The sequence below is a fragment of the Pleurodeles waltl genome, chromosome 1_2 (assembly GCF_031143425.1).
Source record: "Pleurodeles waltl isolate 20211129_DDA chromosome 1_2, aPleWal1.hap1.20221129, whole genome shotgun sequence".
Lineage (NCBI taxonomy): Eukaryota > Metazoa > Chordata > Amphibia > Caudata > Salamandridae > Pleurodeles > Pleurodeles waltl.
This window is the reverse complement of record NC_090437.1, coordinates 1284652701-1284675297: the sequence shown is the minus strand read 5'-3', so window position 1 is coordinate 1284675297 and position 22597 is coordinate 1284652701. Positions and strand designations below refer to the sequence as shown.

Below are 22597 nucleotides of genomic sequence, written 5' to 3'. Positions count from 1 at the left end.
ACTGACAACATAGGGTTTTCACTATGAGCACTGGGCCCTGGCAAGCAGGATCCCAGTGAGACAGTGAAAACACCCTGACATACACTTACAAACAGGCCAAAAGTGGGGGTAAGAAGGCGAGAAAGAGGCTACTTTCTCACAGCCGGACCTTCTCACTCAAAATCAAGGACAGATCAGAAATCCAGACCCCAAGTCACTCAACCTTGCGATATGGCTCCTAAAGTCATATAGTTTGGTTATTTAGGATTTCTTTTAAGAATGCATGGACATTCTCAGGGAATATCATAGACCCACAACCAGAGTATGTTATGCTGCAAAATGAAAACGTTGTGTATGCTGCTGCCAACCCAAATGTATTAATTCCATTAAAGCTACTGTTCAAGGCATCGTTTGTTATTTGCTACATTTACGAAAAGCAAATTTAGTTTACACTTCCATTTGTTTACATCTCGCAGCTATAGCTGCATATCTACAGAACAGACAGCATACTGTGTTCAGAATCCCAGTCATTAAAACTTTAATGGAATGCCTTAAAAGGGTTATTTCACACAGTGCCTCCTGCACCATCCTGGAACCTCAATATTGTGCTTACCAGGCTCAGGGGCCCTCCTTTTGAGCCACTTGATTCATGCCTTCTTCAGTATCTTTTATGGACAGTGGCATTCTTAGTCGCTATCACATCACTCATACATGTTAGTGAGCTCCAGGCCCAAGCCTTAGAAGAACCTTCCAAATCCATGGAGACAAGGTGATCCTTTGTACAAATCCAAAGTTTCTTCCTAAAGTGGTTTCCCAATTCCATATAAACTAATCCATTGAACTACTCGTTTTGTTTCTGCAGCCGGACTCATTTGTAGAAAGAGCTCCACATACAGGAAACAAAGATTTTAGAAAAACTAAACAGCTCTTTATAGCTTTTTCACTGCCTCAGAAGGCAGATCAATATCTAAAAACAGCATTGCTAGTTTGATAGTAAAGTGTAAACAAATCTGCTGTGCTAAAGCAAAGAGACAGTTACCTATTACTTCTAGAGCACATTCCACTAGGAAAAAAGGAACCACTATGGTTTTCCTTGGAAACATATCTATAGCTGTTCTTTGTGAGGCAGCTATATGGGCGGCATCACATAACTTATAAAGCATTACTGTGTGGACATACTAGCACGTCAGTAAGGTAATGTAGGTCAGGCTGTGCTATGAATACTTTTCCAGTCAACTGAAACTCCCACAGGCTAGCCCCCGCTTTCATGGAGGGACTGCTTTTCAGTCTATGCAGAGCATGTGTATCTACAGCCACACATGCCATTGAACAGAGTTCGTTAGGTATCCAGTAAGCATCTGTTCGTGGCATGTAGTGCTGTAGGTTCACATGCGCTCTCCATCCTCCCCGGATGCTTCAGTTACTTTATACTTGTATATAGTTGTACATATGTAGTTACATTTGCATAAACATCTTTTGCTATACTTCTTCTACACTCCTTTTCTCACTCTTCTGTTGGAAAACAATCTAATAAAGGAGTTTGTGCCCAGTCATTTAATCCTGTGACTCAAAAATGCTTTCTCGAAGAAAAACAGCTTACAACACTGCAGGCCCGCACTAGATGGCAGGAGAATGCAGAGCATGTGAATCTGCAGTACTACATGCCACAAACAGATGCTTACTGGATAAGTAACATTTTCATTTTCATTTGCTTCATCAATTAGATAAGAATATTGTAGGAAGTTGGCTCTGTATATACTATTTCAAAGTAAGAAATAGTGTGCACAGAGTCCAAGGGTTCCCCTTAGAGGTAAGATAGTGGCAAAAAGAGATAATTCTAATGCTCTATTTTGTGGTAGTGTGTTCGAGCAGTAGGCTTATCAGAGGGTAGTGTTAAGCATTTGTTGTACACACACAGGCAATAAATGAGGAACATACACTGACTTACTCCAGGCCAATAGTTTTTATATTGAAAAATATATTTTCTTAGTTTATTTTAAGAACCACATGTTCAAGATTTACAAGTAATACTTTAAATGTAAGGTACTTCACTTAGTTACTTTACATACAATCTTTGTAAAAACTGCAATAACCTATTTTCAAAGTGGACACAGTGCAACAATCAACAGTTCCTGGGGGAGGTAAGTAAAGGTTAGGTTTGCAGGTAAGTAAAACACTTACATGTCTCAAAGTTGGGGCATAGGTAGCCCACCGTTGGGGGTTCAATGCAACCCCAAAGTTATCACACCAGCAGCTCAGGGCCGGTCAGGTGCCGAGGTCAAAGAGGTTCCCAAAACACATAGGCTTCAATGGAGAACAGGGGTGCCCCGGTTCCAGTCTGCCAGCAGGTAAGTACCCGCGGCCTCAGGGAGCAGTCCAGAGGGGTTTTGTAGGGCACTGGGGGGGACACAAGAAGGCACAGAAAGTACACCATCAGCGGCACAGGGGCGGCTGGGTGCAGTGTGCAAACAGGCGTCGGGTTTTAAATAGGAAGCAATGGAGGGACCCGGGGGTCACTTCAACGATGCAGGCAGGCACAGGGGGGGGGGGCTCCTTGGGGCAGCCACCACCTGGGCTAGGCAGAGGGTCGCCTGGGGGTCGCTCCTGCACTGGAGTTGGGTTCCTTCAGGTCCTGGGGGCTGCAGGTGCAGTGTTGGTTCCAGGCGTTGGGTCCCTTGTTACAGGCAGTCGCGGTCAAGGGGAGCCTCTGGATTCTCTCTGCCGGCGTCGCTGTGGAGGCTCAGGGGGGGTCGTCTCTGATTACTCACGGGCTCGCAGTCGCCCGGGAGTCCTTCCTGAGGTGTTCTGCAGGTCGAGCCGGGGACGTCGGGTGCAGAGTGGGAGGTCTCACGCTTCCAGCGGGAAACATGAAGTCTTTAAAGTTGCTTCTTTGTTGCAAAGAAGTTGCAGGTTTTTTTAACAGAGCTGCTGTTCACAGGAGTTTCTTGGTCCTTGGGTGCAGGGCAGTCCTCTGAGGCTTCAGAGGTCGCTGGTCCCTGTTCGATGTGTCGCTGTTGCAGTTTTCTTCGAAGTTGGGAGACAGGCCGGTAGGGCTGGGGCCAAAGCAGTTGTTGTCGCCGTCTTCTCTGCAGGGCTTCAGGTCAGCAGTCCTTCTTCTTGTTAAGGTTGCAGGAATCTAGTTTCCTAAGTTCCGGGGTGCCCCTAAATACTGAATTTAGGGGTGTGTTTAGTTCTGGGAGGGCAGTAGCCAATGGCTACTGTCCTTGAGGGTGGCTACACCCTCTTTGTGCCTTCTCCCTGTGGGGAGGGGGGCACATCCCTAATCCTATTGGGGGAATCCTCCAAACTCAAGATGGAGTATTTCTCAAGGCAGGGGTCACCTCAGCTCAGGACACCTTAGGGGTGGGTGACTCCTTGTTTTTCTCATTATCTCCTCCAGCCTTGCCGCCAAATGTGGGGGCAGTGGCCAGAGGGGCGGGCATCTCCACTAGCTGGGATGCCCTGGGGCGCTGTAACAAAAGTGGTGAGCCTTTGAGGCTCACGGCCAGGTGTTACAGTTCCTGCAGGGGGAGGTGAGAAGCACCTCCACCCAGTACAGGCTTTGTTCCTGGCCAACGAGTGACAAAGGCATTCTTCCCATGTGGCCAGCAACAGGTCTGGTGTGTGGCAGGCTGGCAAAAACTGGTCAGCCTACACTGGAAGTCAGGTATGTTTTCAGGGGGCATCTCTAAGATGCCCTCTGGGTGTATTTTGCAATACATTGTACACTGGCATCAATGTGCATTTATTGTGCTGAGAAGTTTGATACCAAACTTCCCAGTTTTCAGTGTAGCCATTATGGTACTGTGGATCTCGTGTTTGACAAACTCCCAGACCATATACTCTTATGGCTACCCTGCACTTACAATGTCTACGGTTTTGCTTAGAGCACTGTAGGGGCATAGTGCTCATGCACATATGCCCTCACCTGTGGTATAGTGCACCCTGTCTTAGGGCTGTAAGGCCTGCTAGAGGGGTGACTTACCTATGCCACAGGCAGTGTGAGGTTGGCATGGCACTCTGAGGGGAGTGCCTTGTTGACTTAGTAATTTTCTCCCCACCAGCACACACAAGCTGTGAAGCAATGTGTATGTGCTGAGTGAGGGGTCCCTAGGGTGGCATAAGACATGCTGCAGCCCTTAGAGACCTTCCCTGGCATCAGGGCCCTTGGTACCAGGGGTACCAGTTACAAGGGACTTACCTGGATGCCCAGGTTGTGCCAACTGTGGAGACAAAGTACAGTTTAGGGAAAGAACACTGGTGCTGGGGCCTGGTTAGCAGGGTCCTAGCACACTTTCAAATCATAACTTAGCATCAGCAAAGGCAAAAAGTCAGGGGGTAACCATGCCAAGGATGCATTTCCTTACAAATATTTTTAAGTAACTCTGTCCATCAGTCGTTCTTTGAGAGGGAGGAAACAACACAATCATGATTCTTTATAGTTTTTTTTTTATTGAATATTCTCATAAGTGTCCATTATTTTTCATTTGCATAGCTTCATAAAAACAATTAGTGACAAAAAAGACAGCAGTCACTTCTGCTGGGCTACTGATTATATCATCCTGTTAAATAACCCTGTTAATGCAACAAATGGTACAGAGAAAATGTCAGTTAAGTTCATAGTCATCTAAAGTAATTCAGTATGTTGTTTGTAGGAATAGCTAGGTATTTTCTCAAATTAAAATCTACAGAGTATTCATCCCCAAGATAAGGATGTCCAAGAAAAGAAAATGTATTGTTTGTAGGGATGTCCTGATCATTTGAATTATATTCAGTCTTCCTCCTCATAATAAGAGTATCAATAATTTCAGCATAACTGAGTTCTATTGAACACCCTTATCTTGGGGATGAACGCTGTAGGAAAATGGCTCCTTGTTGCAGCTATCCTGCCCCTTCCCCTGCACACACACTTTTTGTCTGATATTGATGCTGACTTGACTGAAAGTGTGCTGGGACCCTGCTAACCAGGCCCCAGCACCAGTGTTCTTTCGCTAGAAATGTGCCATTGTTTCCACAATTGGCACACCCCTGGCACACACGGATAAGTCCCTTGTAAAAGATACCAGTGGTACCAAGGGCCCTGTGACCAGGGAAGGCCCCTAAGGGCTGCAGCATGTGTTGTGCCACCCTAAGGAACCCCTCACCTAACACATGCACACTACCATTGTGTGTGTTGGTGGGGGGAAAAAGGCAAAGTCGACATGGCATCTATTGGAAATGGCCCTTTTTGTATGGTCATCCCCAGTCTTTTTGCCTCCTTTCTCCTATTTTTTCTGACCTGTTTTTGTTGGCTAAGGTAGGCCATAGGTAGCCCCAGGGGCTGGGAGCAGTGTATATTTAAGGTCTGCCATATACTAGTGTGTTTCAGATGGCCTAACAGTGAAATACTGCCAAATTCGGTTTTCACTGTGCAAGGCTTATCTCTCTCATAGGTTAACATGGGGGCTGCCTTTTAATATCCTTAAAGCATAGATTTCCTTTGATAGCAGATACAAATGTGAAGTTTAGGGTCTCTGAACTCACAATTTAAAAATACATCTTTTAGTGAAGTTGGTTTTTAAATTGTCTGTTTGAAAATGCCACTTTTAGAAAGTAGGCATTTTCTTGCTTATACCATTCTGTGACTCTGCCTGTATGTGGATTGTCTGTCTGGGTCAGTTTGACAGTTGGGCTGTTTTGCACCTCTTTAGACAGTGACACAAAAGGGGGCGGGGGTGTAGCCTGCAAACCCTGATGAGCCATCTGAGCTAGAGAGGAGGAAGGAGTGGTCGTTCACACCTGAAAGGACTGTGCCTGCCCTCACACAATGCAGTCTCCGACCCCCTGGTGTGTGTCTGGGGCCTGGTCTGGACAAGAAAGGATCTTGCAAACACTCAAGACTTTCCTTTGAAGTTTGCCAACTTCAAAGGCAGAACTGGGTATAAGAACTAAGCCCCAAAACCCCAGACTTTTAGAATCTTTCTGGAATCAAGAGGAACCACTGCCCAGGAGAAGAGCTGAAGGAGGAGTACTGTCCCTTTGCTGTGTTGCTTTGCTAGACTGGCCTGCAGTTGCTGCTTCTGCCTGAAAAGAGTGCAAAGGGTGAACTTTGCTGTGTGTTCTGCTTGAGAAAGTTCTCCAAGGGCTTGGGATAGAGCTTGCCTCCTGTTGGAAGTCACAGGGACACCAAAGACTTTAGTTTCCTCGACCTGCAGCACTGGGAACTGTGTGTTTTGTGCTGCTCAAGAGGAGAAACCACTGCAATGCTGCCAACGACGCCGCTGGCCTGCACCGTGACCTGCTGACGCCGCACAGAGTCACATTGCCCCGCTTTGCACCGCGATCGTGGTCTCACCAGCGCCTTCATCGGACAACTTCACCAAGCCTCTGCTCGCACCGTGACCTGTGGGCCCCGCACTCTGGCATCGCCTGCTCACACCGCAGCCCAGGCATCCCCGACAACGCTGCTTCTGTTGACACCGGTGCTGCTGCCTGCACAGTGGCCTGTGGACACCGCTCGTGAGGTACACGAAGCACTGCAGCCCCGTATAACCGGTGCCAGCATCATCGACTCCTGTGTCGTCACCAGGCATCCTGCCTGCTCCGTGGCCTGTGGACACTACTTGTGAGGGTCACGAAGCACCGTCCCGCACTGCTGGCTTGGACCTACCGACGACAGCGCTTCAGCAGTGCTGCTGCCTGCACCATGACCTGTGGACACTGAACGTCGCACCGCCCCACTTCACATCACAGCCCTGGTCTCACCTATGCTGCTGGATGCCATCACTGAGGCGCTGCTTGGACCATGACCTGTGGGCACCGCACGTCGCATCGTCCCGCTTCGCACCGCAGCCCGACGCCATCCACGCCGGCGCACCTGACTTTATCAGCCTGGAGTTCGATCCGCAACACATGTGAACTTCAAGGGGCAGACGACTCCCGCACCGACACCGCAAAGTCAGCAACGGCACCCTCCAGAGCTCACTGCAAGGATCACGACGCCATGCAAATCCAAAGTACTGTTTGCGGGTCTTCCCGACACCGTAGCTGTCCCGCGACGCCGTGGCCGGCCTGAACTGTTGGTTTTGTTGCTCATGACGCCATGATAGGCCCAGGTGGAGCTATTGACTTGAAGGAACTGTATTTTTGAGTAAATCTTGTAGAATTCATATTTTTGTTACTGTATGTTGGGTTTGTATCGTATTTGGTCTGGTTTTAAATAGATAAATATTGGCTATTTTTCTAAAACTAGTGTGGTGTCCTTTTGTAGTGTTTTCACTGTGTTACTGTGTGTTATGTGGAAATACTTTACACATTGCTTCTGAGATAAGCCTGACTGCTCGGTCCAAGCTACCAAAGGGGTGAGCGGGGGTTATCTGAGCGGGTATCTCCCTTACCCTGACTAGAGTGGGGGTCCCTATTTGGACAGGGTGCAAACTAGAGACCCCATTTCTAACAGTATCCCCCCTCAGGATGCCATGCACACAAAATACTGCCTGTGGCATAGGCAAACCACCCCTCTGTCAGGCCTTAAAGCTGTAAGGCAGGGTGCACTATACCACAGGTGAGGGCATAGCTGCATGAGCAATATGCCCCTACAGTGTCATAAGTCCATTCTTAGACATTGTAAGTACAGTATGGCCATATTAAGCATATGGTCTGGGAGTTTGTCAAAACGAACTCCACAGTTCCATAATGACTACACTGAACACTGGGAAGTTTGGTTTCAAACTTCTCAGAATAATAAACCCACACTGGTGCCAGTGTTGAAGTTTTTAAAAAATGCACACAGGCGGCATCTTAGAAATGCCCCCTGTATTTTACCTAATCCAACCTGCCACTGAGAGATGAGTTTCTGACCCCCTGGGGTGAGAGCCTTTGTGCTCCCTGGGGACAGAAACAAAGCCTGCACTGGGTGGAGGTGCTACACACCTCCCTCTGCAGGAACTGTAACACCTAGCAGTGAGCCTCGAAGGCTCAGGCTTTGTGTTACAATGCTCCAGGGCACTCCAGCTAGTGGAGATGGCCGCCCCTGGACACCGCCCCCACTTTTGGAGGCAAGTCCTGGGAGATAATGAGATAAACAAGGATGAGTCACCCCCTCAGCTAGGTCCACCCCTAGGGTGACCAGAGCTGAAGTGACCCACTCCTTGGAAAATCCTCCATCTTGTTTTGGAGGATTTAGCCCACTAGGGATAGGGATGTACTTCCCTCCCCAAAGGGAGGGAGCACAAGGAGGGTGTAGCCACCCTCAAGGACAGTAGCCATGGCTACTGCCTGTGACCCTAACACACCCCTAAGTTCAGTATTTAGGGGTGACCCTGAACCCAGGATTTCAGATTCCTGACGACCTGAACAAAAAGGAGGACTGTTGACCTAAAAACCCAGCAGAGAAGACTGAGGACAACTGCTTTGGCCCCAGCCCTACTGGCCAGTCTCCAGATTCAGAGAACCTGCAACAGCGATGCATCCAGCGGGACCAGCGACCTCTGCCGACTCAGGGGACTGCCTTGCAACCCAAAGGACCAAGAAACTCCTGTGGACAGCGGCTCTGTTCAAAGCAACAAAAGAAACCATCTTTAAAGGGACTCTTACCTCACTCCTGAAGCATGAGTCTTCAACACTCTGCACCCGACGCCCCCGGCCCGTGTCCAGAGAAACCAACACTGCATTGAGGACCCCCAGGTGACTCCAACGACATGGCCACCCTGAGACGACCTCCCTGCACCCCCACGGCGATGCCTGCAGAGAGAATCCAGAGGATCTCCCTGACCTCGACTGCCCGGTAACAAATAAACCGATGCCTGGAAGAAGCACTGCACCCGCAGCCCCCAGTCCCAAGAGGAACCAACTACTGGTGCAGGAGTTACCAGCAGACGGCCCTCATCTTTGCCCAGTCGGTGGCTGGCCCGAGAAGCCCCCCTGTGCCCTGCCTGCATCGCCAGAGTGAACCCCAGGCCCCTCCATTGAAACCAATACAAAACCCAATACCTACTTTGCACACTGCACCTGGCCGCCATTGTGCCTCTGAGGGTGTATTTTGTGTGCCTGTTTGGGACCCCCCACCAGTGCTCTACAAAACCTCCCTGGTCTGCTCCCCGAGGACGCAGGTATTTACCTGCTAGCAGGCTGGAACCGCAGCACCGCTAGTCTCCATAGGCGCCTATGTTATTTGGGCCCCTCTTTGACCTCTACACCTGACTGGCCCTGTGTTGCTGGTGCTGGGTGTTTCGGGTTAACTTAAACCCCCAACGGTGGGGTGTCTATGCCACGGAGACTGAACTTGTATGTGCTTTACTTACCTGCTAAACTAACTTGTACTTACCTCCTCCAGGAACTGCTGAATTTTGCAGTGCCACTTTTAAAATAGCTTATTGCCATTTTCTGCTAAACTGTGTACATTACTGTTTTACTTCAAAGTTCCATTACAATTGCCAAGTACCTTACTATTTATGTACTTACTTGAATTCTGAATCTTGTGGTTCTAAAATAAATTAAGAAAATAATATTTTTCTATATAAAAACTTATTGGCCTGGAGTTAAGTCTTTGAGTGTGTGTTCCCATGTATTGCCTGTTTGTACAACAAATGCTTAACACTACCCTCTGATAAGCCTACTGCTTGACCACACTACCTCAAATAGAACATTAGTATTATCTGTTATTGCCACTATCAACCTCTAAGGGGAACTCTTGGACTCTGTGCACACTGTCTTTCACTTTGAGATAGTATATACAGAGCTAACTTCCTACAACCACTCTGTAGAATTTAATTTGAGAAAATATCTAATTATTCCTACTATCCACATAGTGTATTGCTTTAGATGACTGTGAAATACAATTTCTTCGTAACACTTGTTTTATGAACAGGAGGAAAAATTAATTAGTCCTGAAGAAGCTGTTGTTGCGAAACACATGTTGGCTGTTTGTCACCTACTTATTTTATGGAGTTATGAAAATCAAGGATAAGATTTATGGACATTCATGAATAAAAAGGAGGTTTTATTTAAAAAAAAAAAACAAAAAAAAAAAAAAAAGAATCAGGATTGTGGTGTTTCCACCTACCGGACATCAGTGATGAACTGATTTACTTAAACTGTTAAAATTGTGCTGGTGAGGCAACTAACATATCTGACAGGATAGGCACAGAACAATAATATTGTTTAGTGTAGATGCTTCTTAATAAATAATAATTTTGTTCTTGTCATTTTTCAGGTGTGAAGGCAAATTTGTGACGGGATCTGTTTTTCCGCAAATGGATCAGATATGCTTATGGTTTAACCGTCCTTTGGAAAAAACACGGTTTATGATGAATTGTAAAGGTAACAATTTGGGTTGCTTTTAAAGTCATTTCTTGAAACGTAGTAGTTTTATTTTGCAATAATTTTTTAATTAGTTAATTTCACCATGTGAACTAAATGTTATGCCAAATGTGACATTTTCACACATTGGGTTTTGTGTGTTTAAAAATCTTAAACTACAAAAAGTTGTTAAATATACTGGATTAAGTATGTATGGGGTGTATTAAATAAACGTTCAGTGTTTTAGCCTTTTTACTGCTTAATTGTGTAAGACATTGCAACGTTCCTCAATAACCCATTGTGTCACATTATTTTTGGAGTTCTCCTTATCTAGTCCAACTTTGTAAATCCACATCTCTTCTTGTCATAAGTGGTGTCTTACTAAACGATTCCATCTTTACTTTTACTTTGTTGACATTGTTTCAGACTTCTAAATAATTGACACAATTGTGCCTTGCTTATACCTGCTAAGACTAGTGAAACGCAAACTTCAAATTTGTTAATCATCTCTGTCCCATAACCTTTTAAAAAATTATCATGACATTTTCAAAGGTTTCAAATCATGGCTGCTGATCGATATTTCTTTATGCAGAGTCCTCACCTTTGGAATATCCATGGAATTAGACTGAGTGTAGAAACTTTTTCCAGTCGCTATTCAGCAGCGATGGGGAGAGCCCACTCAAGCGTACAGATGTCAGCTTCCTTTTTTCCTTGTCTAGGGCACAGATCCATAGCACTTCATCAATTAGATGAGAATATTTTTAATTTTTAAATAACTCGGTCCATAAATGGTTCTCCGAGTGGGGGAAACTACACAATCATGATTCTTTTTAGTTTTTTTATTGAAAATTTGCATGGATGCCCATTAATCATCATTTTCATAGCTTCATAAAAATACCTTGTGACAAAAAAGATAGAGCAGTCACTTCTTGTGGGCTACTGAATCGGTCATCCTGTTAATGCAGCAAATGGTACAGATAATATGTCCGTTAAGTTCATAGTCATCTAAAGTAATTCAGTATGTTGTATGTAAGAATAGCTAGAATAAATAAATAAAATACATAGCTAGATATTTTCTCAAATAAAATCTACAGAATATTCGTCCCCAAGAAAAGGGTGTCCAAGAAAATAAAATGTATTGTTTGTAGTGATAACTTGATAATTTGTCTAAATGATTTCTATTCAATCTTCCTCTTCATGATAAAGTTATCAATATTGATTAAGTGTCATCACACACTCAGTTCTCACAGTAATTTCAGTGTAAATTTGTTCTATTCAACACCCTTATCTTGGGGAGGAATACTCTATAGAAGTTAGTTTGAGAAAATATCTAATTATTCCTTCTAAGCACATATTGATTACTTTAGATGTCTGTGACTGCAAAATAAATTTTCTTCATAACTTTTGTTGCATGAACTGGAGGAAAAATTCAATAGTCTTGAAGAAGCTACTGTTTGCGCGAAACCCAGTAATGCAAAAAAAATTATGTACTTTCCCAAGCAGCTTTGAGAAAGCAACTGTCCAAACATTGCTTTAATGCCATCATACGCTATAAATCCCCACTGTGCCATCATACGCGGTAAAGCCCCACTACTTAAATCAGTTCCCACCGCTTTTTGAGGGTCCTGTAGCCTGCCTAACATGAAACATCTTGTGTAGAAACGACCCACCACACTCTTCCTATTTAAGTACCCAGCAAGAAAATCACCCCTCTTCTGCTCACACCGACACTAAATCGTCCTCACTAAACAACACTTAAAGCAACACACTGTCCCAGGATACTGCCAGTAATATAATTAGTCTCTTTTGCAACACAAGAGCCTTACCAAAACACTATGGAAATTTAGGACCTTCTTTCCTCAGATGCCACAGACATAGCTTTCTTAACAGAAACTTGGATGTGCCCTTCAGCCTTTCCAGCTATCAACTTGGCCATACCAGAAAATTATCATATCTTAAGGCTTGACAGAGAAAGCAAGATAGGCAGAGGGATATCTATTGCCTACAAAGACCATGTCAAGGTCTCACTAATAGACAAACAAATAACGGATTGGGCAGAGATTGGTATTTTTAAAATTGTTTTTTTTTTCCCTGAATGTCTCCTGGAGAGGAACACTTCTATACAGAATATATTGCTTCCCATATTCTCACCCCACCGCATTTTCTTTTACTTGGTGATTTCAACTACCACCGTTAGAAAATCTCTGACCAGGAGGTTGCCCACATTTTTTATGACCTTGACACCCTAGGGTTGCAGCAGGAAAATGAAAAGACCTACCTGTGTGGCTGGTCACATCCTAGATCTTATTTATTTCTACTCCTCTGATCTCACATGCTCCCCTCCCTTACCTCAGGTCTGGACAGATCATTGTTTGATCAGATTTCAGATCACAACAATACGTAGATGTGATAAACCACACAGCATGGTCTTCATCCCATTCTGAATCTCAGGGCCTTGACACTCTTCATGGGCAAAAAAAAGTTCAAAATTATGTCCCTAGTTCTTTTGGTGCTGGAAGCGGAATCCTAGATGGTGTACCTCGACATACACAACTTGTATTTGAACCTGCAGTTCATTGAAGGGTCCACTCATTACCAGTTCACAGTCATGACCTCAAGCTTTCACAAAGTTGGTGGTGGCTTCTCTAAGGAGCTCGGGAATCCTGGTATTCCCATACCTGGACGACTGGCTGCTCAAAGAAGGGTAACTGCAGATGGTGTTGTGCCACTTGCAGTTGGCAGTGTTACTGATGTTTGAGATGGGCTTCTCTATCAATGTGCCCTAATACCACCTGGAGCCCTCTCAGGGCCTCCTGTTCAGATGGGAAGAACTGGACAGAAGATTGTTTGTTGTGGCCCTTTCGTCCTCCACAGAAGATCTGGGAATTTCAGAATATTATTTAGATGATTCAGGAGGTGGCTGTAATTCCAGTCCTGATGGTGCTTTGCCAGCTAGGTCTTCAGGCTTTTTGCTTCCTTCTGGACACACATGCACATGTGTCTCCACACACATAATCAGTACAGCCAAATCTAGAACACAGCATAAAATTGAGTCAGAGTCCTTCCCTAAACAGTTTAAGTTCCTACTACCTGATGTGATCTCGGATGAAACCCTTGAGGAACTTAATAAAGCCCTATCCTTAGCTTTCGATTGTCTTGCACTTCCACGCAGTTGTCCTAAAACTAGTCACAGAACCCCAGCTACATGGTATTCTACTGAGCTCCATGACGAGAAATCCCTCTGTAAAAAAATAGAACGGTGCTGATGCGTTAGCAAGAACCTTATAGGTAAAACAATATACAAATCTGCGCTCATTGCGTGTCGTAGAAATATTAAATTTGCCTGCAAAACCTAAACCTCCCAGTGTGAAAATGCCCCTGTTGGCATGGTCACCCCCCACTTTTTGTCTAGTGTGAATGCCAACTTTGAAAATGTGCTGGGATCCTACTATCCAGGCCCCAGCACCAGTGTTCTTTCCCTAAAACTGTACCTTTGTTTCCACAATTGGCTCAGCCCTAGCACACAGTTAAGTCCCTTGTAAAAGTTACCCCTGGTACCAAGAGCCCTGTGGCCAGGGAAGGTCTCTAAGGGCTGCAGCAGCTATTATGCCACCCAGGGGGACCCCTCACTCAGCACATGCACACTGCCTTGCAGCTTGTGTGTGCTGGTGGAGAGGTAAAAGACAAAGTCGACATAGCACTCCCCTCAGAGTGCCATGCCCACAAACCACTGCCTGTGGCATAGGTAAGTCAGCCCTCTAGCAGGCCTTACAGCCCTAAGGCAGGGTGCACTATACCCCAGGTGAGGGCATAGCTGCATGAGCACTATGCCCCTACAGTGCACAAGTCCATTCGTAGACATTGTAAGTGTAGTGTGGCCATATTAAGTATATGGTCTGGGAGTCTGTCAAAAACGAACTCCACAGTTCCATAATGACTACCCTGAATACTGGAAAGTTTGGTATCAAACTTCTCAGCACAATAAACCCACACTGATGCCAGTGTGGGATTTATTGAAAAATGCACACAGAGAGCATCTTAGAGATGCCCCCTGTATGCTAGCCCTACTGCTAGTGTGTGACTGACCGGTCTGTGCCAGCCTGCCACTTTCAGACGAGTTTCTGACCACATGGGGTGAGTGCCTTTGTGCACTCAATGGCCAGAAACAAAGCCTGTCCTGGGTTGAGGTGCTTAACACCTCCCCCTGCAGAAACTGTAACACCTGTTGGTGAGCCTCAAAGGCTCAAGCCTAGTATTACAATGCCAGTTGGTTTTCTTAAGCCGACTCCCTGGACCAAGCCTGCAGCATCTTTGTGACCCCAGGGGTTCCCCCTTTGAAAAGCATTGGGCTCCCAATGTTGTGTTTGTACTCTGCACCTGGCTGCCCCTGTGCTGCTGAGGGTGTGTGTTGGGTTCCTACCTTTGGGCCCTGCCACTGCTCGAACACCCCCATCCCCACAACAGGTCTGTGCCCTGAAGTCGCTGATACTTACCTGCAAGCTGTTTATTTCTGAGCACCCCCAGTCTCCATAAGATTCTATTGGGTGCCCGACACCAACTTTGACCTCTACACTTGGCCAGCCCTGTGTTGCTGGTGGTGCACCCTTGGTGTCTTCCTAAACTATGCCTTGTGAACACCTTAACCCCCGAAGACTGGGATCGTAAGTTGAGTACTTACCTGCAAGTTGTGTTGTTACTTTACCTCCCCTAGAAAAGCATTGCTTTCTATGAGAAATTGCACTGTCTAATTTTGAAATTGAAAACTGTTACTTACTGAAAACATTTTTTTATCTGTGAATTATAAACAAAGTGCATTTGATACTTGAAAGTGATACTTTCTTGAACCTGTACTTACCTGCAACAAAGAGCCTTTAAAGTATATTTTTGATACATACAAACCTTGACCTGGAGTTGGTCATTGAGTGTGTGCCTCTCTTATTTCTTGTGTGTGTACAATAAATGCTTAGCACTACCCTCTGTTAAGCCTAACTGCTCGTCCTCACTACCACAAAAGAGAGCATTAGTATTATCTACTGTAAAACCTCTGGGGATCCACTGGACTATACAGTCCTCTACACTCTAAATAATATTTACAGAGCCAGCTTCCTATAGCTTCCTTCCACAAGGAGATAACACCACCTCCAGCGACAGGCCTTCATTTTTACCTGTCCAGGGAGCTGTTGACATGTTTCCCAGGTGGGCAGAATGCTGTCTCGTGGTCAGCCTCCGCAAAAGGCTATTGGAAAACTGGACTACAGATTGGGAACTTGCTAAAAGCTCCATGTGACAACAAGCTTTATTAATTTTGACTTGCATAACATGTTGGACTTAATTTAATGAGTTGTTTAATACCTTGAAGTACCAACTTTGGTAGTCCCATCTGAAGTTAGCACAAATGTGGTGTCAATGTTAAATTCTGTACTCGCCAGGGGGCTACAAGTCTTCCTCTCAGTACAAATGACAATTGTGGATTTTAGTGCCAGAACATATTACACACATGTTCTACCTTATTGTAAGGAAATGCCTGCTTGGCATGGGTACCCCCTGACCTTTTGCATTTGCTGATGCTAAGTTATGATTTGAAAGTGTGCTGGGATCCTGCTAACCAGGCCCCAGCACCAGTGTTCTTTCCCTACTCTGTACCTTTTGTCTCCACAATTGGCACAACCCTGAAACTCAGGTAAGTCCCTTGTAACTGGTACAAGGGAAGCTCTCTAAGGGCTGCAACATGTCTTATGCCACCCTAGGGACCCCTCACTCAGCACATACACACTGCTTCACAGCTTGTGTGTGCTGGTGGGGAGAAAATGACTAAGTTGACATGGCACTCCCCTTAGAGTGTCATGCCAACCTCACACTGCCTGTGGCAAAGGTAAGTCACCCCTCTAGCAGGCCTTACAGCCCTAAGGCAGGGTGCACTATACCACAGGTGAGGGCATAAGTGCATGAACACTATGTCCCTACAGTGTCTAAGCAAACCCTTACACATTGTAAGTGCAGGGTAGCGATAAGAGTATATGGTCTGGGAGTTTGTCAAACATGTACTCCACAGCACCATAACAGCTACACTGAAAACTGGGAAGTTTGGTATCAAACTTCTCAGCACAATAAATGCACACTGATGCCAGTGTGCAATGTATTGTAAAATACACCCAGAGGGCATCTTAGAGATGCCCCCTGAAAATATACCCAACTTCCAGTGTGGGCTGACTAGTTTTTGCCAGCCTGTCACACACCAGACCTTTTGCTGGCCACATGGGGAGAGTGCCTTTGTCACTCTGTGGCCAGGAACAAAGCCTGTACTGGTTCGAGGTGCTTCTCACCTCCCCTTGCAGGAATTGTAACACCTGGCGGTGAGCCTCAAAGGCTCATCCCATTTGTTGCAGCGCCACAGGGCATCCCTGCTAGTGGAGATGCCCGCCCCTCCGGCCACTGCCCCCACTTTTGACGGCAAGGCTGGAGGAGATAATTAGGAAAACAAGGAGGAGTCACCCTCCAGTCAGGACAGCCCCTATGGTGTCCTGAGCTGAGGTGACTCTTACTTTTAGAAATCCTCCATCTTGTGGATGGAGGATTCCCCCAATAGGATTAGGGATGTACCCACTCCCCACGGGGAGGAGGCACAAAGAGGGTGTAGCCACCCTCCAGGACAGTAGCCATTGGCTACTGCCCTCCCAGACCTAAACACACCCCTAAATTCAGTATTTAGGGGCCCCCAGAACCGAGGAAGATAGATTCTTGCAACCTAAAGAAGGACTGCTGACCTGAAGCCCTACAGTGAAGACGAAGACGACAACTGATATGGCCCCAGCCCCATCGGCCTGTCTCCCTACTTTGACGAAAACTGCAACAGCAACGCATGGAACAGGGACCAGCGACCTCTGAAGCCTCAGAGGACTGCCCTGCATCCAAAGGACCACAAAGCTCCCGAGAACAGTGGCCCTGTTCAACAAACTGCAACTTTCTGCAACAAAGAAGCAACTTTAAAGACTCCACATTTCCCGCCGGAAGCGTGAGACTTTCCACTCTGCACCCGACGCCCCCGCCTCGACCTGAGGAAAACTAACACTACAGGGAGGACTCCCCGGTGACTGCGTGCCCGTGAGTAGCCAGAGTTGACCCCCCTGAGCCCCCACAGCGACCCCTGCAGAGGAAATCCAGAGGCTCCCCCCTGACCGCGACTGCCTGTAACAAGGGACCCGACGCCTGAAACCAACACTGCACCTGTAGCCCCCAGGACCTGAAGGAACCGAACTCCAGTGCAGGAGCGACCCTCTACCTAGCCCAGGTGGTGGCTACCCCGAGGAGCCCCCCGTGCCTGCCTGCATCGTTGAAGAGACCCCTGGGTCTCCCCATTGCTTTCTACACAAAACCCGACACCAGTTTGCACCCGGCCACCCCTGTGTACTTTCTGTGCCTGCTTGTCGTCGTCCCCCACCCCTCCCGGTGCCCTACAAAACCCCCCTGGTCTGCCCTCCGAGGACGCGGGTACTTACCTGCTGGCAGACTGGAACCGGGGCACCCCTGTTTACATTGAAGCCTATGTGTTTTGGGCACTTCTTTGACTTCTGCACCTGACCAGACCTGAGCTGCTGGTGTGGTAACTTTGGGGTTGCCTTGAACCCCCAACGGTGGGCTACCTTAGACCCAACTTTGAACCCTGTAAGTATTTTACTTACCTCCCCCAGGAACTGTTGATTTTTGCACTGTGTCCACTTTTAAAATAGCTTATTGCCATTTTTGTCAAAACTGTACATGCTATTGTGATTATTCAAGGTTCCTAGAATACCTGAGTGAAACACCTTTCATTTGAAGTATCACTTGTAAATCTTGAACCTGTGGTTCTTAAAATAAACTAAGAAAATATATTTTTCTATATAAAAACCTATTGGCCTGGAGTAAGTCTTTGAGTGTGTGTTCCTCATTTATTGCCTGTGTATGTACAACAAAGGCTTAACACTACCCTCTGATAAGCCTACTGGTCGACCACACTACCACAAAGTAGAGCAGTAGAATTATCTCTTTTTTGCTACTATCTTATCTCTAAGGTGAACCCTTGGACTCTGTGCACACTATTTCTTACTCTGGGTGCATGTTACAATAAATTCCACACAGGCATCAGTGTGCATTTATTGTGCTGAGAAGTTTGATACCAAACTTCCCAGATTTCAGTGTAGCCATTATGGAACTGTGGAGTTTGTGTTTGACAAACTCCCAGATCATATACACTTATGGTTACCCTGTACTTACAATGTCTAAGGTTTTGCTTAGACACTGTAGGCGCATAGTGCTCATGCACATATGCCCTCACCTGTGGTATAGTGCACCCTGCCTTAGGGCTGTGAGGCCTGCTAGAGGGGTGACTTACCTATGCCACAGGCAGGGTGAGGGTGGCATGGCACTCTGAGGGGAGTGCCATGTCGACTTTGTCTTTTTCCTCTCCACCAGCACACACAAGCTGGGAGGCAGTGTGCATGTGCTGCATGAGGGGTCCCCAGGGTGGCATAAGACATGCTGCAACCCTTAGAGACCTTCCCTGGCATCAGGGTCCTTGGTACCAGGGGTACCAGTTACAAAGGACTTATCTGAGTGCCAGGGCTGTGCCAATTGTGGAAGCAAAGGTACAGTTTAGGGAAAGAATACTGGTGCTGGTTAGCAGGGTCCCAGCACACTTTCATTCAAAACTTAGCATCAGCAAAGGCAAAAAGTCAGGGGGTAAACATGCCAAGGAGGCTTTTCCTTACAAACATGTTGTGCACATCCCGCCATCTAGTGTTGGGCTCGGAGTGTTACAAGTTGTTTTTCTTCGAAGAAGTCTTTTCGAGTCACGAGATCGAGGGACTCCTCCCCTTTCGGCTCCATTGCGCATGGGCGTCGACTCCATCTTAGATTGTTTTCTTTCCGCCATCGGGTTCGGACGTGTTCCTCTTCGCTCCGTGTTTCGGTTCGGAAAGTTAGTTAAATCTCAGAAAATTTGACGGTATTGTTCGCGTTCGGTATCGGGTTAGTTAAAACAGATCAACACTGAATTTTGAAGAGCTCCGGTGGCCCTTCGGGATTTCGATTCCCCGGCGGGGCCTGGTCGGCCCGACCTCGTGCGACTTCAAGGCTAATGGAACGGACCCCATTCCGCTTCTGCCCCGAATGCCACAACAAGTATCCTTACACAGATCAGCATCTGGTCTGTAATTTGTGTTTGTCTCCCGAACACAAAGAGGATACCTGTGAGGCCTGTCGAGCGTTTCGGTCGAAGTAAACACTAAGAGGCCGAAACCCAACAGACGCCGAAAACCGTGAGTAGAACACCCCTGGCCAAAACTCAAGGAAAATACATAAAAGCCCAGGGGACGCCACCGCCAGCAGGCCATGGCTTAACCCGAAAATTAGGTGACCGGGCCAACGGCACCGAAAAAGGGCACACACGTGTCGAAGTCATCCGACTCCAGTCGAGATACCGGCACAGAACAGGCTCGACCCCGAGACACCGTGTCAGAGCAATCTCGGCATCGAGAAACTGGCACGAAAAAGATCGGCACCGAGAAATCGGAACACCGAAAGCCAAAAGTGTCTTCGGAGCCGAAAAAGACGGTTGAAAAAGTTTCAATACCGAAACATCCAGCTTCGGAGCCGAAACCAAGTTCATACATTAAGGAGCAGGGACTGTCCTCACAATTACAAGGACACAAATTTGGCCAGGAGCTAGAGGCTGGGGAGCCAGATTACACGCAAAGAAGGCTCCACATTCAAAAAGAGACAGGGAGAATAAGAACTCTCCCTCCAATCCGAATGAAAAGAAAACTTGCTTTCCAAGAGAAAAACAAACAGCCACAAGCAAAGGTGGCAAGACAAGTAACTCCGCCACCGTCACCACATCGCTCACCATCACCAATGGCCACTCCACCAAGGATGCAATCCCCAACACATACAGGAATAAGCCAAGATGACCCTGACGCATGGGATCCTTATGATGCGCCTGTATCAGATAACAGTCCCGACTGCTACCCAGCGAGGCCATCACCACCTGAGGACAATACTGCTTACACACAGGTGGTGTCCAGAGCAGCCGCATTTCACAATGTCACCCTGCATGCAGAACCAATTGAAGATGGCTTTTTGTTTAATACTCTGTCGTCCACACATAGTCAGTACCAGAATCTCCCTATGTTACCGGGAATGTTGAAACACTCCGAACAAGTCTTTCAAGAGCCTGTGAAAGGCAGGGCCATCACTCAGAGGGTGGAAAAAAAGTACAAACCACCACCAACAGATCCTGTGTACATCACGCAGCAATTAACACCGGACTCGGTGGTAGTAGGTGCAGCTCGCAAAAGAGCAAACTCACACACATCAGGAGATGCACCACCACCCGACAAGGAAAGTCGCAAGTTTGACGAAGCGGGGAAAAGGGTTGCAGCACAGGCAGCCAACCTATGGCGCATTGCCAATTCACAGGCCTTGCTATCAAGGTACGATAGAGCTCATTGGGATGAAATGCAACACTTCATCGAGCATTTACCCAAAGAATTCCAAAAGCGTGCGCAACAAGTGGTGGAAGAGGGCCAGAGTATCTCTAATAATCAGATACGGTCGGCAATGGATGCAGCAGACACAGCTGCAAGAACTGTAAATACAGCAGTCACCATACGGAGACACGCATGGCTATGCACCTCAGGATTCAAGCCAGAAATTCAACAAGCGGTGCTGAATATGCCTTTCAACGGACAGCAGTTGTTTGGGACGGAAGTGGACACTGCTATTGAGAAACTTAAAAAGGACACCCATACGGCCAAGGCCATGGGCGCACTCTACTCCCCACAGAGCAGAGGCACATTTCGCAAAACACAGTTCAGAGGGGGGTTTCGGGGACAGAGCACAGAACCCTCAACCTCACAAACAAGGCCGACATACCAGAGCCAGTATCAGAGGGGAAGTTTTCGGGGACAATACAGAGGGGGACAGTTCCCTAAAACTAGAGGGAAGTTCCAAAGTCCCAAGACACCGCAAAATAAACAGTGACTCCAGTGTCACAAATCCCCAACACATAACACCAGTGGGGGGGAGACTAGCACATTTTTACCAAAACTGGGAGGAAATAACAGACACGTGGGTCCTAGCCATTATCCAACATGGTTATTGCATAGAATTCCTACAATTCCCTCCAGATGTCCCACCGAAAACACACAACATATCCAAACAACACATGGATCTATTACAACTGGAGGTCCAATCGTTGTTACAAAAAGACGCAATAGAACTAGTACCCAATCATCAGAAAGGAACGGGTGTTTACTCCCTGTACTTTCTCATACCCAAAAAAGACAAAACTCTAAGACCTATCTTAGATCTCAGAACACTAAATCTTTACATCAAATCAGATCACTTTCACATGGTGACACTTCAAGACGTAATCCCCTTGCTCAAACAACAAGACTACATGACAACATTAGACCTCAAGGATGCGTATTTCCATATACCCATACATCCTTCCCACAGAAAATACTTAAGGTTTGTAATCCAAGGGGTACATTACCAGTTCAAAGTGTTGCCATTCGGGCTAACAACAGCGCCAAGAGTCTTTACAAAATGCCTTGCCGTAGTGGCAGCCCATATCAGAAGACAGCAAATACATGTGTTCCCGTATCTGGACGATTGGTTAATCAAAACCAATACGCAATAACGGTGTTCTCAACACACAAAATACGTTATAGAAACCCTTCACAATCTAGGGTTCTCACTCAACTACCAAAAATCACACCTACAGCCGTGTCAAATACAACAGTACTTAGGAGCAACAATCAACACAAAAAAAGGGATTGCCACTCCAAGTCCACAAAGGGTACAGGCATTCCAAAATGTAATACAGGCCATGCACCCAAACCAAAGATTCCAGGTAAAATTAGTGATGAAACTACTAGGCATGATGTCCTCATGCATAGCCATTGTCCCAAACGCAAGATTACACATGCGGCCCTTACAACAGTGCCTAGCATCACAATGGTCACAAGCACAGGGTCAACTTCAAGATCTAGTGTTGATAGACCGCCACACATACACCTAGCTTCAATGTTGGAATACTATAAATTTAAACCAAGGGCGGCCTTTCCAAGACCCAGTGCCTCAATACGTGATCACAACAGATGCTTCCATGGTAGGGTGGGGAGCACACCTCAACCAACACAGCATCCAGGGACAATGAGACACTCAACAGAAACAACTTCATATAAATCACTTAGAACTACTAGCAGTATTTCTAGCATTGAAAGCATTTCAACCACTAATAACCCACAAACACATTCTTGTCAAAACAGACAACATGACAAGAATGTATTATCTGAACAAA

The 22597-nt window shown here is 46.5% G+C and overlaps 1 protein-coding gene across 1 annotated transcript in view; it reads left to right on the top strand.

Annotated features, from left to right (window-relative positions):
• DNAAF9 (dynein axonemal assembly factor 9) overlaps positions 1-22597 on the top strand; it is a 597478-nt gene that overhangs the window by 490635 nt on the left and 84246 nt on the right. Inside the window, exon 32 of the mRNA XM_069205040.1 lies at positions 10172-10278. Coding sequence (XP_069061141.1) covers positions 10172-10278 — 107 coding nt within the window. The remainder of the gene's footprint in view (positions 1-10171; positions 10279-22597) is intronic.